At 41.6% G+C, this 17,543-nt stretch overlaps 1 protein-coding gene across 1 annotated transcript in view; it reads left to right on the top strand.

Moving 5' to 3' along the window:
- Window positions 1–17,543, top strand: part of dgkb (diacylglycerol kinase, beta) — a 72,938-nt gene that overhangs the window by 14,680 nt on the left and 40,715 nt on the right. Inside the window, exons 6-16 of the mRNA XM_030072298.1 lie at window positions 1,708–1,845; window positions 5,006–5,055; window positions 5,658–5,732; window positions 6,241–6,360; window positions 9,444–9,561; window positions 10,590–10,678; window positions 11,047–11,163; window positions 11,989–12,087; window positions 13,490–13,591; window positions 15,454–15,527; window positions 16,154–16,228. Of these exons, the coding sequence (XP_029928158.1) occupies window positions 1,708–1,845; window positions 5,006–5,055; window positions 5,658–5,732; window positions 6,241–6,360; window positions 9,444–9,561; window positions 10,590–10,678; window positions 11,047–11,163; window positions 11,989–12,087; window positions 13,490–13,591; window positions 15,454–15,527; window positions 16,154–16,228 (1,057 nt within the window). The remainder of the gene's footprint in view (window positions 1–1,707; window positions 1,846–5,005; window positions 5,056–5,657; window positions 5,733–6,240; window positions 6,361–9,443; window positions 9,562–10,589; window positions 10,679–11,046; window positions 11,164–11,988; window positions 12,088–13,489; window positions 13,592–15,453; window positions 15,528–16,153; window positions 16,229–17,543) is intronic.

Genomic DNA, 17,543 nt, shown 5'->3' with positions numbered 1-17,543 from the left:
TTTAAGTGGCTCAACAGGACCGACACTGAAGAAAAACGCCTCTGGTGCAGGCAGGCAACATGAAATTAATTCCAATCCTCTGCTCACCCCCAAACGCCACAGAGAAAGCGCTCAGCCGGTGTAAGAGGACAGTGGACGGCGGCTGAGCAGTTTGCATGTGATTTGCAGCTTCGCCCCAGGACAAGTTCATTCATGCACACACAAACCTGCACCTGCTTCGAATAAATGCCTCAAAAACAGCGAGCTTCTCAGAGACAGAACCGCTCAGCAAGTTAGCAAATCGGTCAGGCTGACAATACAAGCATCATGTGTAAAAATTATAGTAATTGCATCATTTTGTAGGCGGCGCATTTGACTGAAAGAACAAACACTGTGACCTCATTGACAGCAACCAAAAAAAAAAGAAAAAAAAAAAAGAAAATCAATGCATTGTCAAGCATTTTTTCTTTTAAATTAAAAGGCTCAATCCTTGTGTAAAGTACATCAATTTCTATTTATAAGAATGAATACTATACACTTAATATAGAGGAGTGTTAGGGACAGCCTCCTGTTGCTCAGTTGCTGCTCAGTTTGCATAATCCATATCTCATTTGTCTCAGAGGTACAGACAAATCTTCTCCTACTCGTCCGCCTCTCTACATGTCCTCCTCTGTGATTGGTTTAGATTTAATAAAGGAAATCAATAATGGATGATAGCGTTCACCTCAATTCATCCCATCAGCGTGCCGATGTCCCTAGAATTTTGTAATTTACCTCGCAAATGTTATGATGCTAAAGAAAACTGAGTTTAGGTGGGCTGGCCTTCCGCTCTCCTGCGCACGTCACCTCGGTTCCCGTGTGTGTGTTCTGCTGTTTGTCTCATTTACCCCACAGAGGATGTGTGACAGCCGATGTGCATGTGCTGATTGGCTCTCATTGATTTGGTTTTGTTAAGCAGAAGCGCTCACGCCACCACAGCCTGCCCTTTTTTGTTTATCTGAATGCAGACCGGGGAGTTAATGAGTGCTGGCTGCAGTGAACCACTGCACTCTGCATACAACAGTGTCTGCCTGTATTCTCATTATTTTTTTTTTGAGAGGTTTATTTCCATAACCATTAATCTTAATGAAACATCACAGCTACTGATGTAAGTGTAAAGCTTATAGCTGGTTTAGATGACCAACACGCTTAAAGGAAAATGTGCATTTTCCTTCTATACAAGCTTTTAAATGAAATGTGCAAATGTGTGAAGGGAAGTTTAGTCACAGTTTGAATTGTGTGCACTGAATATTTTTGGCACAATGGTACTTTTGAGATGCACCACCCTCTAAACATACAGAATCTGCAAAAGTGTACACATGTGTGGTGGGAAATTAAGTAAATTTGAGATAAATGGAGGTAACAATACCATATTTTTCCCCAAAAAAGAGCTTTTTTAATATTTCTGCATGCAATAGTGCACACTTACTATGAGTCAAATGCACATAAATACACTTGCAAGGATACAAAGTGTTGTCTTGGCCTTTGCTACAAGGCTGCTGTAAACTGCCATGCCATAAATATCACAAGTCAATTTTCAGCCACATGTTGCCGATCTGGACGCCGCCCACGCCACTGATCGATGGGACTGTATGACTAATGTCAGGCATCCTGTCCCAGTGGGTCTCTGAGCTAACATAAGAGGCTCTGTGGAGGATGTTTTGACCTTTCATCCGCGTCTCCCTGCAGGGCTCAAGCTGATCAAAGGCAACTCGACCCCTCTGAAGGTGCCCGCGCCGCCCAGGCCTCTGGACACGGTGCAGCTCAAAGACATCGTGTGTTACCTCTCGCTGCTGGAGGGCGGACGTCCCGAGGACAAACTGGAGTGTGAGTCCCGAGTCACATGACCTCTGGGTCCCTGTGTTCATACCCAGCAAGATGGAGGTTTAACTCCAGCCAGGGAGATTAGAAATGTTTGTATTATTGTCTTGTTCAAGTGAATAAATTTCAGTCTTATCAAATTAAAATCTGAACTTTATCACTGCAAATGTGCAAAGCAAAATTTGCAAAATGTGCACTGAAAGCTGCAGATATGTGTTCAAATTTATAAAAGTGCACCCTCAATATTCATCTGCATGTTGCAATACTAATTTGAAAATAAATGTCACCTTATGCATTTGCAATAACATTATCCTGATTTTACTCCCATACAGTCGTCTATTTCAGCCTGACACGAGCACAGTGAGCACAAAATTCACAAAATTATATTGATATCAGCTTTGGTAACTGTTTCAAACTTCTGCCACAAAGATATCGCGGCCCTTCATCTGCCAAACAATGCAGGTAGAGGCTGAGAACAACTTCTGATGTTGTCTCAACTCTCAGTTTGGTGCAACATTTCCAAGGCTGTTGTATCAGCATCTGTTCGACAACAGGATGTTTGCTGGGTATCTTTTTCTCTCTGCCTTTGTCTCTCTCTGTGTGCTTTGTTTGAGTCTGAGTCGTGAGTTTTCTCGTCCATATTCTTTGGTGATTCATGTGTAAATTCAATCAAACTCGCTGTCTCGCTTTCTGCCTCTGTCTCTCAAGGCCCCCGGTGGAAATCAGCTGTCAGCCTTCCTTGTTATCCTTGATCATTTTTAGATTTCTGTTCTCGAGGATGACTGGAGCATGTATCTTCAATAATTATCAAGTAAATTGAACGTATTAGGCTCTTTCTCCCCGGCTCTCTCAAGGACCACCTTGGATCGATCAAGCTTTATTGTGCTTTCTCAGATTTCTTTGGATGTTCTTCAACAACTAAATCCATTTATCTTTCCACCGCGAAGCTCTTCCTGATGGCTGCTTGAGACTCGGCTGTTTACCGCTTATTGACACATCCATCCACATCTCTTTATTCCATTTATCACATCATTTATTCACAAGGTTACATCGCTTAATTGGACATCAGACTTTTTCTGTGCTGCTATAATTCTCATCCATCTGCTGAATTATTGATAAGAGGGGTGCTCATTAAGCATAGCGATGGCTAAATAATTCAGCTGCTGCTTCGTGTGTGAGCACATCACTGAGTTAACGGTGGCTGATGTCAGAGCATCCCCTCCCCGCCTCGCCTCGCTGTTCCTCTCCTCTTCGCTCCTCTCAGATCAATTTTACTGTAGTAGAGGATGGGTCCCTCTGCTGGTTCCTTTGAGAACTGCATTTCATGACTGTGTGTTACAGGTTTGTGGCATTTCTGTGTGTCTTAGGTGCTTGTGCTTCAGTAAAGTAGATCTCCAGAAATCCAGTATTGTGAAATCAGCATTAGAAGAATAAGAAAATGTAGAGGAACTAGGCGCAAAGCTGAAGTCATTGTGAAAAACCCTATAGCTTAATATTTTCCTTAAATACATAGTTTTTAAGTGCACTATTTTAATAAAACTAATAACTTTTTGTGAGCTCCTCAAAAACAAAGCTTATAAAGCGATATAAAGATAGGAGTTGCATCAAAACAACACATTACATGAAAATTAGACGATAAAACATAAATCAATAATAAATATAAGAAGGTCAGAATTACTGCAGAGAGCAGATTCATAATAATAGGTATAAGAAGGTAAGCAGCATTGCTTCGGGCGCAGATGCTCCTTCACATAATGTAATGTAATCATAAAAAAATGTATTCTTTGATTTCACATGGCAAGCATAAATTAAATAGAGATGAAAACATTGTACATTGCAGTCTTGTCTGGCCTTCACCACCATTGAATCTAAATATATGTTTTTAAAAGACGTATTGTGCGTTGGCCCGCTCTGATTCGTGACATATTTGCACACTTGAGGCAGATATCTGTGGAAATAGTATCTATACACAAACACATTTTCTTCTTTATTATTGTAACTCTGGTTATTGTACATAGTTTTTTCAAGGAAATTGTATAGCCTAACATATGGGAGTTGCCAGCTACATACACACCTGTGCAAATAATTAAGCGTGGAGCAAATTTGATCAGAAATTCAAGAGGATGACTCTTTGAAGATGCTGTGTCCCAAATGTCAGTGACTGTTCGATTAGAGTCAAGTGGATTTGCAGGAGTAGTGGGCTGAGATCTGCTGAGTGAGTTTTATTTTGATAAAAGTGGGTTTTAATAAGAGATTTCAAGGACAAAAGGTTTCTCCACAGTACAGCAGCACTAACATTTTGCTCTCCAGTCTGGACTGCATGGAGCAGACACTTTTCTCAGTCCAGCGCCGTTCATGCTGCAGAGTCAGAGGTTAACAACCAACCCCCGGTCGTCCCCCCCTGCACCCTGTCGCCGTCCTGGGGCTGTTTTGGGCGACCGCAAACACCTCCCAGCTCCACCAGCAGCCAGCCTCCACCCACCTCACCTCACCTCGCCACCCCAGAGGGCCACGCTCTCGCAGGAACCGGGCAATTAGCTCCTCGTTAGTGTCCCGGCCAACCGCCGTTTGACGTCAGCTGGATGTGACATCACCAGCCACACTCCCGGGCGCCACTACTGCACTTGAAGGGGCGTGTGTGTATATGTGTGTGTGTTTGCAGGAATACATTTCAGTGTGACCCGGGGGTTTGAGCACTTCTAAATATAGACATGAATATGAGCACAATCTGCAGCCGGGGGTGGTGGTGTTGTTTTTGTTGTTTGTCACGATTCTGTCACACTTGGACCGAGGCATGTCGTTAGGTGATAGCCAATCACGACCGTGGTGTGGGAGCTGTCTGTTGCCATGGTGACGCCTCTGAGAGGTGACAAGGGGGGTGGGATTTGGAGGGTGGGGGGGCAGTTAATGTTGCAGCATGCAGATGCCTACAAGTGTCGTGAGATGGGTCTGTTTTATTGCCTTGTATTGAGCGCGGTGACATGCACAGAGGAGGGGGGAAAAAGGGTTTTATTGAACAATGAGAGCGGTGGCTTCTCCTGTCAATACCGCTGTGCCGTTTTTATTGTTCTCTTCACTTTCACAGGGTGAGAGGAGTAAAGACTACAGGGTGTTATAGCTTGACTTCTTCTTCTTCTTCTTTCTTTCTTTTTTTTTATCTCCACAGTTATGTTTCGCCTCTATGACACCGATGGGAATGGCTCTTTGGACAGCTCGGTAAAGAATCATTCTTTGTCACATTCAACCCCGAGAAATATCAGACAGGTTTCATTCCACATTCATGTCTGAAATGCACAAACATTTAGATCCATTCAGTTGCATTTGATCCCATTTTGTTTCTTATATTTTCCGTTCCATCCTCAAAAAAGTTGAAGGTTTTTGCTTTCATGTTTGCACTTTTTTTCCCCCCCAAATGCATTATACTGCATCTCCTTTTGGAATGAAACTCTTCACTTACACTCAGGCATGACTCAACACAGACTGCAACTGATACCTGCTCAGCATATTAGTCCAGAATGCATCATGGTGATTCAGACTGCTGCTTGAACATAATTGCACCCTCCACCCCTCCACTCCCCCCTCCCTAAAAAATGAGCAACCATTGTAATTAAACCATCAGCCTCGGAGCACTTCCCACGCTGCCTTTGTTTTGCACTGTGCAACTGAATGACGCTTCCAAACCCGCTATTAGACGCTGTTTATTGGCCTATTTAAGCCGAAGACATTTGATAGTGACATCAGCTTGTAGGCTGCAATACCCACCAAGGTAAATACTGTGTTTTTGGTGCCCGTAATGACTGTCTGTGGTCTCGCTGCAGGAGCTGGAACACATTATCTCCCAGATGATGCATGTGGCTGAGTACCTGGAATGGGACGTGACAGAACTGAAACCAGTAAGAGAGAAATTTCACTCAGCGAACAGAAATTAGTAATTACATGGCAGTGGCAGCTACTGGAGAGGTCGCCCGTGTTCCTGTGCTGCACTAATACTGTAGTTCTGTCTTAAATGGTGTACAGAGGAGACAAATGAGCGCACTGCGAGGCATAGTGTCTCATTTGTTGTGTGTAGTTTGTTGTTTTTTTCCCTGTGTGCAACCAGAATGGCGACACTAAACTCTCATTTTTATTTTGCCCTGTAAAGCTATTTTATTGAATAATTGGAGGAAAGCCAGGGGTTGAAAATAGCTTTTATCACAGAGATTGCTACCATTGTAATGCATTTGTGTATTAGAAATATACTTTTTCCAGACTCCATGCTGTAAATCATCTTGTGACTCCTCCTATGTGACTCACAATATCTTGGGGAGTTCCTGTCGCCACAATTAGAGAACCGCCGAGCGTTTTTAGAGTGAAGACTCCTCCGCTAACAAGAACCCCGTTTCCCACTGATTTGGTTTATAGATCCTCCAGGAAATGATGCAGGAGATCGACTACGACCGCGACGGCACGGTGTCACTGGAGGAGTGGATCCAGGGCGGCATGACCACCATCCCCCTGCTGGTGCTGCTGGGCCTGGAGACGGTGAGACGCCAGAGCAACCACTCACACTGGGGAGATGTTTTTTGTTTTTTTTTTTCAATTCCTCTGTTTTTTGTTGTGACATTTGCATCTCTTTGTCATGCTTTTTTTGCTGCATGTCAAATCAGTTTATCGCAGACTGTAGTGGAAGTAATTGTTTTGAGTTTCTGATATTGCCCAAAGACCCTATTCATTCTGGAGGTCAGATGCCAGTTTTTCCCCTCATCAAAATGTATCCTAACTTTGGAGCGATACTTAGCCCCCTCACCAAAAACCTAACAGGACATGTTGTCTAGTTTTATATGGTATCAGCATCTTCCTTCACTTTAGCTTTAAAACTGAGCCTCTGAAAGACAGTACAAGACTGCACTGCTGAGTGACCAAAAAAAAAAAAAAATAAATGAATAAATAAATAAAGTTAAATTGATGGTGTCTGATGCTCTTGAACCACTGGGGGCGAAATCATCAAAAATACATTAAAAATGGCCTGTATTCAGTATTGAGGCAGAAAAAAGAAAAAAGAAAAACATTCAATTTTTCACTACTTGTGAAAAAAAAATCACTACAAAAAGTTCTGCCTTGAATATTCATTTTTTCCATTCTACTGTCTCAGTTTTCAATAAATTCTTGGTAAATTGTGATTATTTTGTGCAGTGAGATAGTAAAAAAATCCCCATTAACATCTGAGATAAACCAGCAATAGTGAAAATAATAATAATAATAAAAAAATCTTTGTTTAAAGCTTTCATTTGTTTTTCCTGAAAGAGCCAGAAACTAAACCTGCACACTGTTGAGTTTCTGTGATTGAGAGCATCAGCTGCAGTCCTAAATTACCACTGAATCATGTAAAATCTGACTCTCCTATTTGCATCTATGATTTTATTGTATTTATCATGCATATTAATATTGTTGTTCAAGCGCCCTGTAACCTTAATCACCTGCTGCTGTAGTGAGAGTTTGTTTGTGAACAAGAGCAGAAAATGAGGAGCTAATGAGGGAAAGACTGGACTTTTGGACCCGCTGACTAAGACCCAGCAAAAGCGGCCATGTATGTGCCTTTGAGCAAGGCACGTGAACAGCCATGTGTGTGCTGGAGCTGCTAACAGGCCAGCAGCAGGACTGTGGCTGCGCCGGGGAGCCACCAGGTACAAACGTGTGAAAGTGAGTGTGAAGTGTAGCGTTAATGAAACAGTCAGTCAAGCTGCCCCGGTCAACAGCCACGTTTATAACTAATCATCTGAAACTCGCTGCCGTCTTCATGCTGACCCTTCAGGACCGGGTCGAAAACCTTTCTGGCTCAACAGACCCCCAAAAATAAATCCATGTACCGCACACACTCCCTGTTACAAGTGTAAATTAACTTTATCACTCGCTGTGTCTTTTCCTAACACTTCTCTCTTGTATGATCTAATCACTCTTAAAGTCACAGGGATAGTGTTATCCCTATTTACTAATGGCCCATTAACGCTCATTACTGTTGCTTTATGAGTAAGCTTGGTGATCTGAACTTTATCCTGCAATACAATATCATACCAAACAGTGAGATATGATTTACTGGAAATTAGTCGCTGACACAGTGCTGCTTTGGTGCAAAATATACATATTGTTGCAATTATCACATTTGACTGTGGATAAGGTAGCCTTAGCTATATGACTGAAGTGTAAAATATTAATTTGTAATGAAACGTGAAGTTTGATTTCACTTTTCTTATTCTAGACTATTGTATTTGATTAATAATCAGACAAGTGCCCTTATTTCACTGCTGAAAAAAAAAACATTGAAACACTACTTTAAAAATGAGTAATATCAATACTGCTACTACTACTACTAGTACTACTACTGCTACTACTTCTACTACTACTGTTGCTACTACTTCTACTACTACTGCTACTACTATTACTACTACTACGCTACTACTACTTATACTAATACTACTGCTACTACTACTGCTACTGCTACCGCCATTACTATTACTACTACTACTGCTACTACTACAACTACTACTACTACTGCTACTACTTCTACTACTGCTACTACTTATACTAATACTACTGCTAATACTACTACTGCTACTACTTATACTAATACTACTGCTACTACTACTACTGCTACTACTACTACTATTACTACTACTACTAGTACTACTACTGCTACTACGACTACTACTACTACTACTACTACTACTACTTCTACTTCTACTACTGCTGCTACTACTACTAGTACTACTACTACTGCTGGTGCTACTACTACTACTACTACTACTACTACTACTACTACTGCTGCTGCTACTACTTCTACTACTGATACTACTTCTACTAATGCTACTTATAATAATAGCTTTATTTATATAGCACTTTCCAAAATAATGAGTTTACAAGGTGCTTAACATGGTTAAATAACAATAGAGCATTACAGTGGTATACAAGAAAAGAGTATATAAAACAGTGCAGGTAAACAAGTTAAATAGAGGAAAAATGTATGTCTGTACATACATTATAGAATAGAATAGAACAGAACAGAATAGAATAGAATAGAATAAATAGAATAGAAATAGAATAGAAAGTCTTTGAATGAAATTAGGATTGCTGCTAAAGTTCACTGCAATTAATGCGCAACCAATAAATATGAAACTAAAATAAATACTATAAAAAGGATGGATGTTGCATAAAAAAAAGGATGTATATATGTGCAAATGAACATGTGATATTTTCACTCTGCTGTGCAAATCTACACTGCTAATGTACAAACCACTCCTATCGTCAGTTCATAGTTTGGCCACTAGATGGAGCTATTTGACCAGCTTCTGTCTGGTCCTGTCCTCAGTAAAGAGGGACACCAATCCATGTCAGGTATCTTTACAGTTACTAATGAATATATACTACCATAAAAGGAAGACACCTGTGTTTAGAGCACCTGTCTGGAGGGGAAAAAAAGAAAAATTAGTAAATCAATCGACCGTCCGAATCAATCAACAAATGAATCGATTCAGTGATTCTGCCTTCATACTGAAAAATGAATGAATAAGTCAGTCAAAGCAGTGAACCAATTAGTTAGTCAGTGTGTGTGTGTGTGTGTGTGTGCACAGAATGTGAAGGACGACGGGCACCACGTGTGGAGGCTGAAGCACTTCAACAAGCCGGCCTACTGCAACCTGTGTCTCAACATGCTGATCGGCCTGGGCAAGCAGGGCCTCTGCTGCTCCTGTGAGTAAAGCCCAAATCAACAGTGTGAACTACAGTAATAGATATATTTGATTTGACAAGATACTGGGCTGATATTGACTTTTTGAAATATCAGATATTGTCCAGTCGGTAAAACCTGCAGTGAGATTTTATTTTCTTTGCATGTTATATTTCCTCATCTAATGTTTTTAATTCATTTCTCTGTTCATTATTACATAAAGGTACCAGTGTGCCTCAGAGTTTCCTATAGGCCTCACATGCAACACGAAGTGCTGAGTGTGACCCACATGTGTATTTCCGTGTCAAATGTGTATTTTCACATGTCTTTTCACATAATCGTTACTGTCACGATCTGTGATGTACAGGTGTAAAACAGATAAAAAACGTTTTGTTCTGCATGTTTCTCTCCTAACTGGGACTGGATTCACTGAGTGATGCTGTTGCTTTCCAGCTGAAATAACTGTTTTATTAAGAAAAAGCCAACTCTGCTGTGCACACGGCATCTGGCTGGATGACCTGTGACCAGCATCGCCACGTCTGCAAAATTGTAACTCATTCAGGCATAAAACTGAGGCGTAAAAACACCTGCTTTACAAGTCCACCTGTACAAAATGGTAGAAGTATAAAGCAAAATGAAATTGCACTAACGAGTAGATTTATTTGTGCAAATGCCACGTGATATGCTCTGTTTTTAAATTTACACTGATCACTTTCAAATGATTAAAAAAGCAGATCTTTTGTATTTCAAATCAAAATGCTATCAGTTAATTTGACTTATTTTGAAACTGCATTCATTCATTCACCCATTCCTCATAACTTTTACCCATCTATACTTTTTTTTTTTTTTTCAGAAGATTTCTGTGTCTGTTTCTCACAAAATAATAGGGTTACCCTCAGCAGGAAAATATCAGCATCTGCCATCAAATTACTTACATCACATTACCACAAACGGCCACTATACAGTATAAAATGATGTGTGTTTTCTCTCCTCTTTGCCTTTTCCTCCAAGTTTTGAGATTTGAAATGCCTTTTTTTTTTCTCCTTCCTAGTCTGCAAGTACACCGTCCACGAGCGCTGTGTGGCCCGCGCGCCTCCGTCTTGTATCAAAACCTACGTCAAGTCCAAGAAAAACACAGAGGTGCGTCCAATTGGAGTGTTTACTAGTCGGCACGCTTGGATCAGCGATGCTGCACGGAGCTTAGGCCGAGGGCCGCTCTTCCTCTAATGGAATTAAAACAACTCAGTCTGCTACTGAGCATTGCTAATTACAAGGATAAAGCTGGTTTAAAGACATGGCCAGTACACAGACAGCATTGTTTGTCTGGCCTCATTTGGGTCTGTCTGTCTTTCTGTCTTTCTTGCTGAATTTATTTCCTCCTTGCTTTCTTGCTTTCTTTCATCAGTGTGCCTCTTGACTTTGTGTAAATATATATCTTGTTTTTCTGCAACATGTTTCTTTTCTCACTTCTTCCCACCCCCATATGCTGTCGATCCCTCTCTCCACAGGTAATGCATCATTTCTGGGTGGAGGGGAACTGCCCCACCAAGTGTGACAAGTGTCACAAAACCATTAAGTGTTACCAGGGCCTGACTGGGCTGCACTGTGTGTGGTGCCAAATCACGGTACGCCGCCACCTGAGGAGAGGCAGCCACCTCCTCATTATACTCCCACTGCTTTTGGTTGCACCTTCGCTCCCTCTCAAGTCATGCCACCTATTTACACCCAGGAACGCTTGCATGTGCTTGTAAACTAACAGAAAACAAGCGCGAATTTTGCAATAACTGCGACCACGTATGTGCATGCATCCACACGTGTATGCATTCACGCACACACAAGCTCACGTTTGACCTCCATGGCGAATTTCAGCCTCATAAGTAGGAAGTTTCAGTCGCCACAGGGAAGGCACAGCAAGTCCAGTGACACCTCCCGCTAGGCTCTAAGACAACCGGTTCATGAGTTGTGAAAGGGGACATGATGACAAAATGGTGTGTGTGTGTGTGTCTGTGTGTGTGTGTCTGTGCCTGTGTGTATGTGTATATCTGTTTATCTTTGTGTGCATGTGTGTCTTCCTACAAAGTTTGTCCACGTTATATCAATACATTTTTAGAAGTTATACCTTTTTTGATAGGTCAGCCCCATTGTCATGCTCTCTTTTAGTCAATTGGCATGAACACACACACACACACACACATACACATACACACACTTGACCTCCAAGCCTATGGCGACAACTGTGGCTGCCAAAGGGTGGGTGGGTGGGTGGGGAGGGGATTTTTGTGGACCGACTGACAGAGTGAGATATAGAGCTGCTGGTCACAGCTAATAAAGTAAAGGCAGTTGCACTTGTAATGCAAATAATACCAGCGAATGCACCTGAAAAGGATTAGCTGAACTCACAGTGTTGTTGACACGAGTCGGCTGCTAATAGCTTTCACCACCTCCTCCAGCTCCACAACAAGTGTGCCTCCCATGTGAAACCTGAGTGTGACTGCGGACCCCTGAAGGATCACATCCTGCCCCCCAACACGATCTGCCCCGTCGTTCTGGTGAGCCTCGCCCCTCAGTGGTCAGCTCCTCCATGACACAGTGAAGCTGCTCTCGTCTTTGATGTGTGTTATCTTACAATGCAGTCGTCATATTCTCTCATGAAGTGATTTCGAACATGACATGTCTGGGTGAGGAAAAAAAAACAGCAACAGAGAAGAAAAGATCTGTACAGAATGTTTCAACTGAGAGGCTAATTAGAGGAGAAAGGTACCATAAGTTGTTTTAAAAAGTAAGGATAATTGAAATATATACATTTAAAAATAAACTGCAGTCGGTGTCGCTGTCTTCTCATGATGGGAGAAGGCTAATTAACAGCTTCATACATTGTGCAATGTTGAGTTATTAGAGAAGAGTCAAGAACAGCTCTGCAAAGTCTATTATGAACTGTATTGAGAGGAAGATCAGTTTTGGATGCAGCTTGATATACAACACCAACATAATCCAGTATTGGTAAAATGAGATGTAACGCACACTTCTTTTTAACAGTAACAGTAACAAGGAAAAACAATTTCTGGATTAGTATAGAACACCAATGCAGAGGTTCATTTTCTTCACAATATAAATAAAATATGGCGTTTATATGAAAGTTCACAGTCATGCTGTAGTCCCAGGTATTGGTGTGTTCAACTCTTTGCACTGGTGTAACATCAAGACAGGTAATAACACATGAAAAAGCTTTAAATGTACCAAAAACCATAGTGTGAGGTTTAGTTTTATTGAGTATTGCTTCATTAGTTTTAATCCAGTTGTGAAGGGTATTAAAATCAGATTGAAAATCTGATTCAATCTGTAATAAACTTGTTTTAGATGTTTATGTTGCTATATCATCCGCATAAAGCTAAACACAACATTCAGAGCAAATCAAGGGGAGGTCTTTACTAAAAATGGAAAAAAAGAAGTGGACCAAGAGTTGAGCCTTGAGGCACGCCTCGTTGTTGTGCTAATGTTTCAGATTTGCATCCTTGTATGGCAACACATTGTTTTCTGTTATGAAGATATGAATTGAACCAAAGAAAAGCATTGCATGACAGACCAACAGAGAGAAGTGTATCTACAATAAGGCAGCAGTCCACCAGAACAAAAACGTGGTCAAATCAATAAAAAACTGCACCTGTTCATTTACTATCAATAGGAGAAACTATTGTTTGTAAATTTGAACAAAACAGAAGAATTAAAGCCAGATTTAATGGGTGAAAAGATATTGTAGCCAACCCTATATCTTATCAATTAAAAAGTGTCGTAACTTGCTTTAATTTAATTAGAATCAATCATTTTGGAATGCCCTTTTCCAAGAGGTGTACATAGCATTTTGCGATAGTGATAGTGATTTTTATTTTGAAACAGGGACAATGATTATTTATTGCTGCCTTAACAACCTTGTTGTTTGACCTGTGATCCCAGGAGAGGCAGTCGACTGTGAGGAAAGACTCCAGGTCCAGCCAGTCGAGCCGAGGGAAGATGCAGAGAGCCAACTCAGTCACAGTGGACGGCCAAGGCCTGCAGGTAACACTCAAATCTGCTTCTGGATTTGTTATATTAACCCTAATATGTCCTTTTGTGGTAACTATTTCTTCCATTACCTTTGGTATTCTCACCTGTATATCCTCTTCTGTGCTGCTGCAATGTCCCAGTTTCCACACGAGGATCATTAAAGTTTCATCTGACCAAATCCAATCTAAAGCATATTCACATACTCATCTCAAATGGTAATAAAGTAATTCCATGAGGGGCTTTCAGACATGTAATTTTGTACAGTCAGTGCACAACTTTGGAAAAAAGATAACACTTCACTTAACAAACAGCTTATTTCTGTGCATTAACCTGTTTTAAAAACTATTGTAGGTCCACAGTATGGTTTTGATGGAATGCCTCCATTCAAATGGTGCGTTACACCATCATAACTACAGGGAGACTTTCATCAAGTACTTACACAGTAATGTTGTGTACTTACAGTACTTTTCCATATGTTAATACACTGGAATAAACCCATAGTATTTATTTATTTATCAGATACTATTTCTTAGTTTTAAATTTCTAAATGTATTTTGTAAATGTGGTTGTGAAATGAGTCATGACTTTAATAGTTACCCATAATGTGCCTCAGTTCCGTGCCAAAAATCATTTTGAGAGTAGGCAGTGATTTTCCTTTCAGATGGTGAGTGTGTCTTGTTTTGGAGTGGGACACTGCAGTTGGCCTTGCGAGTACGATCCGGCTCTGCAGGCCCTGGTGATAATCAGACAGCAGAGCCCAGTCCGGCCTGATCCTCTCTAATATCTGTCAGCCAGCATGCTGGCGATGGAAACCTGCCGCCGTCTGTGGCGACTGCTCGTCTACGCGTGGCTGGGAGAGAAATATGATGAATCATATCCCAGGCACATCCATCTATGCCTCTCGCCGGCTAACCAGCGTAATAACCAGGATTATTATTTATAATTACAGGAAGTAATGGATCACTCTGGACTGGACAGGGAGCTCATTAATTCACCCTTGGCCTGCTGGGATAGCAGACAGGGGGAGTTAAGCGCTTCATCTGTGTCAGGGAGCGCACCGGGCGAGTTGTTGCAGACTGGCGGCAGGAAGGGCAATTCAAACGGGGGCCGCTGGATTAGAGCTTGTTTACGCTGTGCGTTGTGAGTCCTGCCTCCAGCGCTGCAGTCCCCGTCTACCCAGCGACTGTCTGCCGGTCGCAGACTCTGGGAAGCCCTTCCCTCGTGGACGGCCCCTGTCACACGAGACAAACTGCCTCGCCAATTAGGAAACAGTGACAAATAACTATTACAGGGAATTATGAATCATGAGTTATCAGGTTGAGAGTATTGATTCACTCGGAGATAGATGGTTTGTTTTACTGTATATGCAAGGGTGTCAGGTCACTCGTGCCCGCATCTTAAATGAACTGCCATCACAACTTCCAAAACAGCCTTAAATCAACTTAATTTCTGTGGACAAGTGAAGTAAAGCCTCTTGACTGACAAGATGCTATTATTTGGTCAGTGTGATAAGGTGTCACACATACAGAAGGTCATCAGAATATTGTACGTACTTCTTGCCATGTTGGGATTTTTGTAAATGTGCCTTCCAAATAAATTTCCAGTGTCTTTGCCTTTATCTTTGCTCCCTGTTATAATTAGAAATTGTAATTAACACAAGATTAAATTAAGTTGGGACTCAGGCAAAGGAAAGGCAGGTCACAAAATGAGAGAACTACAAAATCATGAGCTGACCAGCCTCGTTTGGAAACGCTGTGGACTTAAAAAAAAAAAAAAAAAAAAAAATGTCTGCAGATGTGGCATGGAGGTAAATTCTTGTGAGGCGTTCTGCAGTCTCAGAGCACCAACAGTTTGTTTTGGCATCTCCTATTCAGATCACAACAATAGAGGGCACTCATCCTCTGCTAGTGTTTGTCAATCCGAAGAGCGGGGGGAAGCAGGGAGAAAGGTAAGTACACAATCTGTCTCAACACGCTACAAGAGGCCTCTCAGCTCTGCTTTTCAGCCGCACAGGGAAGGCAGCAGCATGGCCTCTGGCTGCCAAGTGCTCCAGGCTTACTTAGTCAAATAAAAACACAATAACATTTACCTAATGCACCAGCCGCCTCCACCGTGGGCTCGCGGCCCTTCACACACCCTCCTCGCTGTCACGGCCCTGGCTGGTCCCCCTTCTTTAACCCAGGGCTAATTGGGTTATTACTGAAACATATTCATTCACTCCTTATTACGCCAGCCCTCATTTGTTTAAATTATGAGATCAAAATATGACTTGAGCCAGTTGATATAATGAAATTGAAATTAAAATGAATTAGTCTTTCTAATGGTTTCTCCTCAAGGGGACTTTGGGTATGTCCCACCCAGCTGCCCAGTCCACTGCCTTGTCACGCTCTGATTGGACGTTACGCCCGCGTCGGCACCAGCGTGATAAAACGCAACACCCACACCGCGGCTTTGAGTGCCGCGCGTGATGTGATTGGAGTCCAACTTGTGCTCTGTCAGTTTGTATTTGTTGTGTTGTCGCTGTGAACCGATCTGATCCCTCTTTCTCCCTGGTCGTCGTCGTCGCTCCTCCAGGATTTACAGAAAGTTCCAGTATCTTCTGAACCCGAGGCAAGTGTACAACCTGGCCAAGAACGGACCCATGCCGGGGTATGTTGCTGACAACCACCTGGAGAGCCCTGTAAAAACAAAGTGAAATGAAGTCATGTGCACTTTTTTAATTCATTCATTCATTTGTTTTTGTATATGAATCCATCATTAAAAAAACACCAATCAATTAATGACATATCAAACATCATATATGACATTCACTCTACAATATTTGCAGCATGAGGGGCCACTGACATTTTTGTGGTCCACATTATCAGGTGGTGCAGCCGTCTGAACATCCAAAAAGACAAAAAAAAAAAAAAAAAAAACTGTACTGAAAAAGGTTAATTTTCTCTGTATAGTTCATATCACCTATTTGTGTGCATTTTAATCTCTAATTGTTAATATTTTTAGGTACTCAGTCGTGATGAATACATTGAAAGTCATTTTTTTTATGTCTTGTAGTTTATCAGTTTTAGAATACACAGAGACAATGGAGTAATGCTTAAATACATATACTGCAACACCACAAATTATTTTTTAACTCTGCATCACCTGGCATTTTGGCAATAATAAAATCAGTCGACTTGGTAAAAATAATTAATACCAGCATAAAAGCTGTAAAACAAATGTGCAGTGTGCACAGATGACACTCGTGGTCTACAAGCAGGAGTTTAAATCCATTTTGATCAGGGTTTTCTGGTTTTATGGTGTCCAAGTTTTAATTATTGACCCAAAAAGAAAAAAAAATATACAACAGACAGAATAAAATAACTTCAGTCACGATCCAACCTTTTACCAGGCAAACTTAAAGCTGCCTCACCAATCATGTTAGTTAATGATCCTCTGTTTACAAACACCCTGTTTTGTGCTGTTGCTCACACATAATAACCAAGATCACATGCAAGAGAGGCCTTTTTTATTATTAGACCCTGCGCTCAATCCCAGCATGCAGCGCAGGCACAATTAAAGTGAGATCGCACATAACGAATACTGGAGATGACAATATCATGCCGTAGCCTCGGACGAGCGCCGGCTCCATATGCATAAGGCTCCGCGTGGACGGACGGACGCTGACACAGATGACTGACAGATAGAGAGGGGTGAGATTCTCGCCATACCACGTGTGATCACGCATACAGACGAGAGCATCTCATTGCATACTGTAGGCGCGGGGCGACGTTAGGCTCCCCATTTTTCACATCTGTGATGGAGAAAATGAATTGATCATTTACATGCAGAAGACTCCTTCACTTTGCTGTTTGCATCCACTTAGCGCTTAAAAACGCAGGAATGCCTCGCCGCCGTGCCGCCGTGTTGTTTGGCTCTGATTAGCTCTCAAAACAGAATCCTTGTGCCTTATAAAAAATAAATG

The sequence above is a fragment of the Myripristis murdjan genome, chromosome 16 (genome assembly GCF_902150065.1).
Source record: "Myripristis murdjan chromosome 16, fMyrMur1.1, whole genome shotgun sequence".
NCBI classification, from domain to species: domain Eukaryota; kingdom Metazoa; phylum Chordata; class Actinopteri; order Holocentriformes; family Holocentridae; genus Myripristis; species Myripristis murdjan.
The sequence above is the reverse complement of the archived record's forward strand: the minus strand, read 5'-3'. Positions and strand labels throughout refer to the sequence as shown.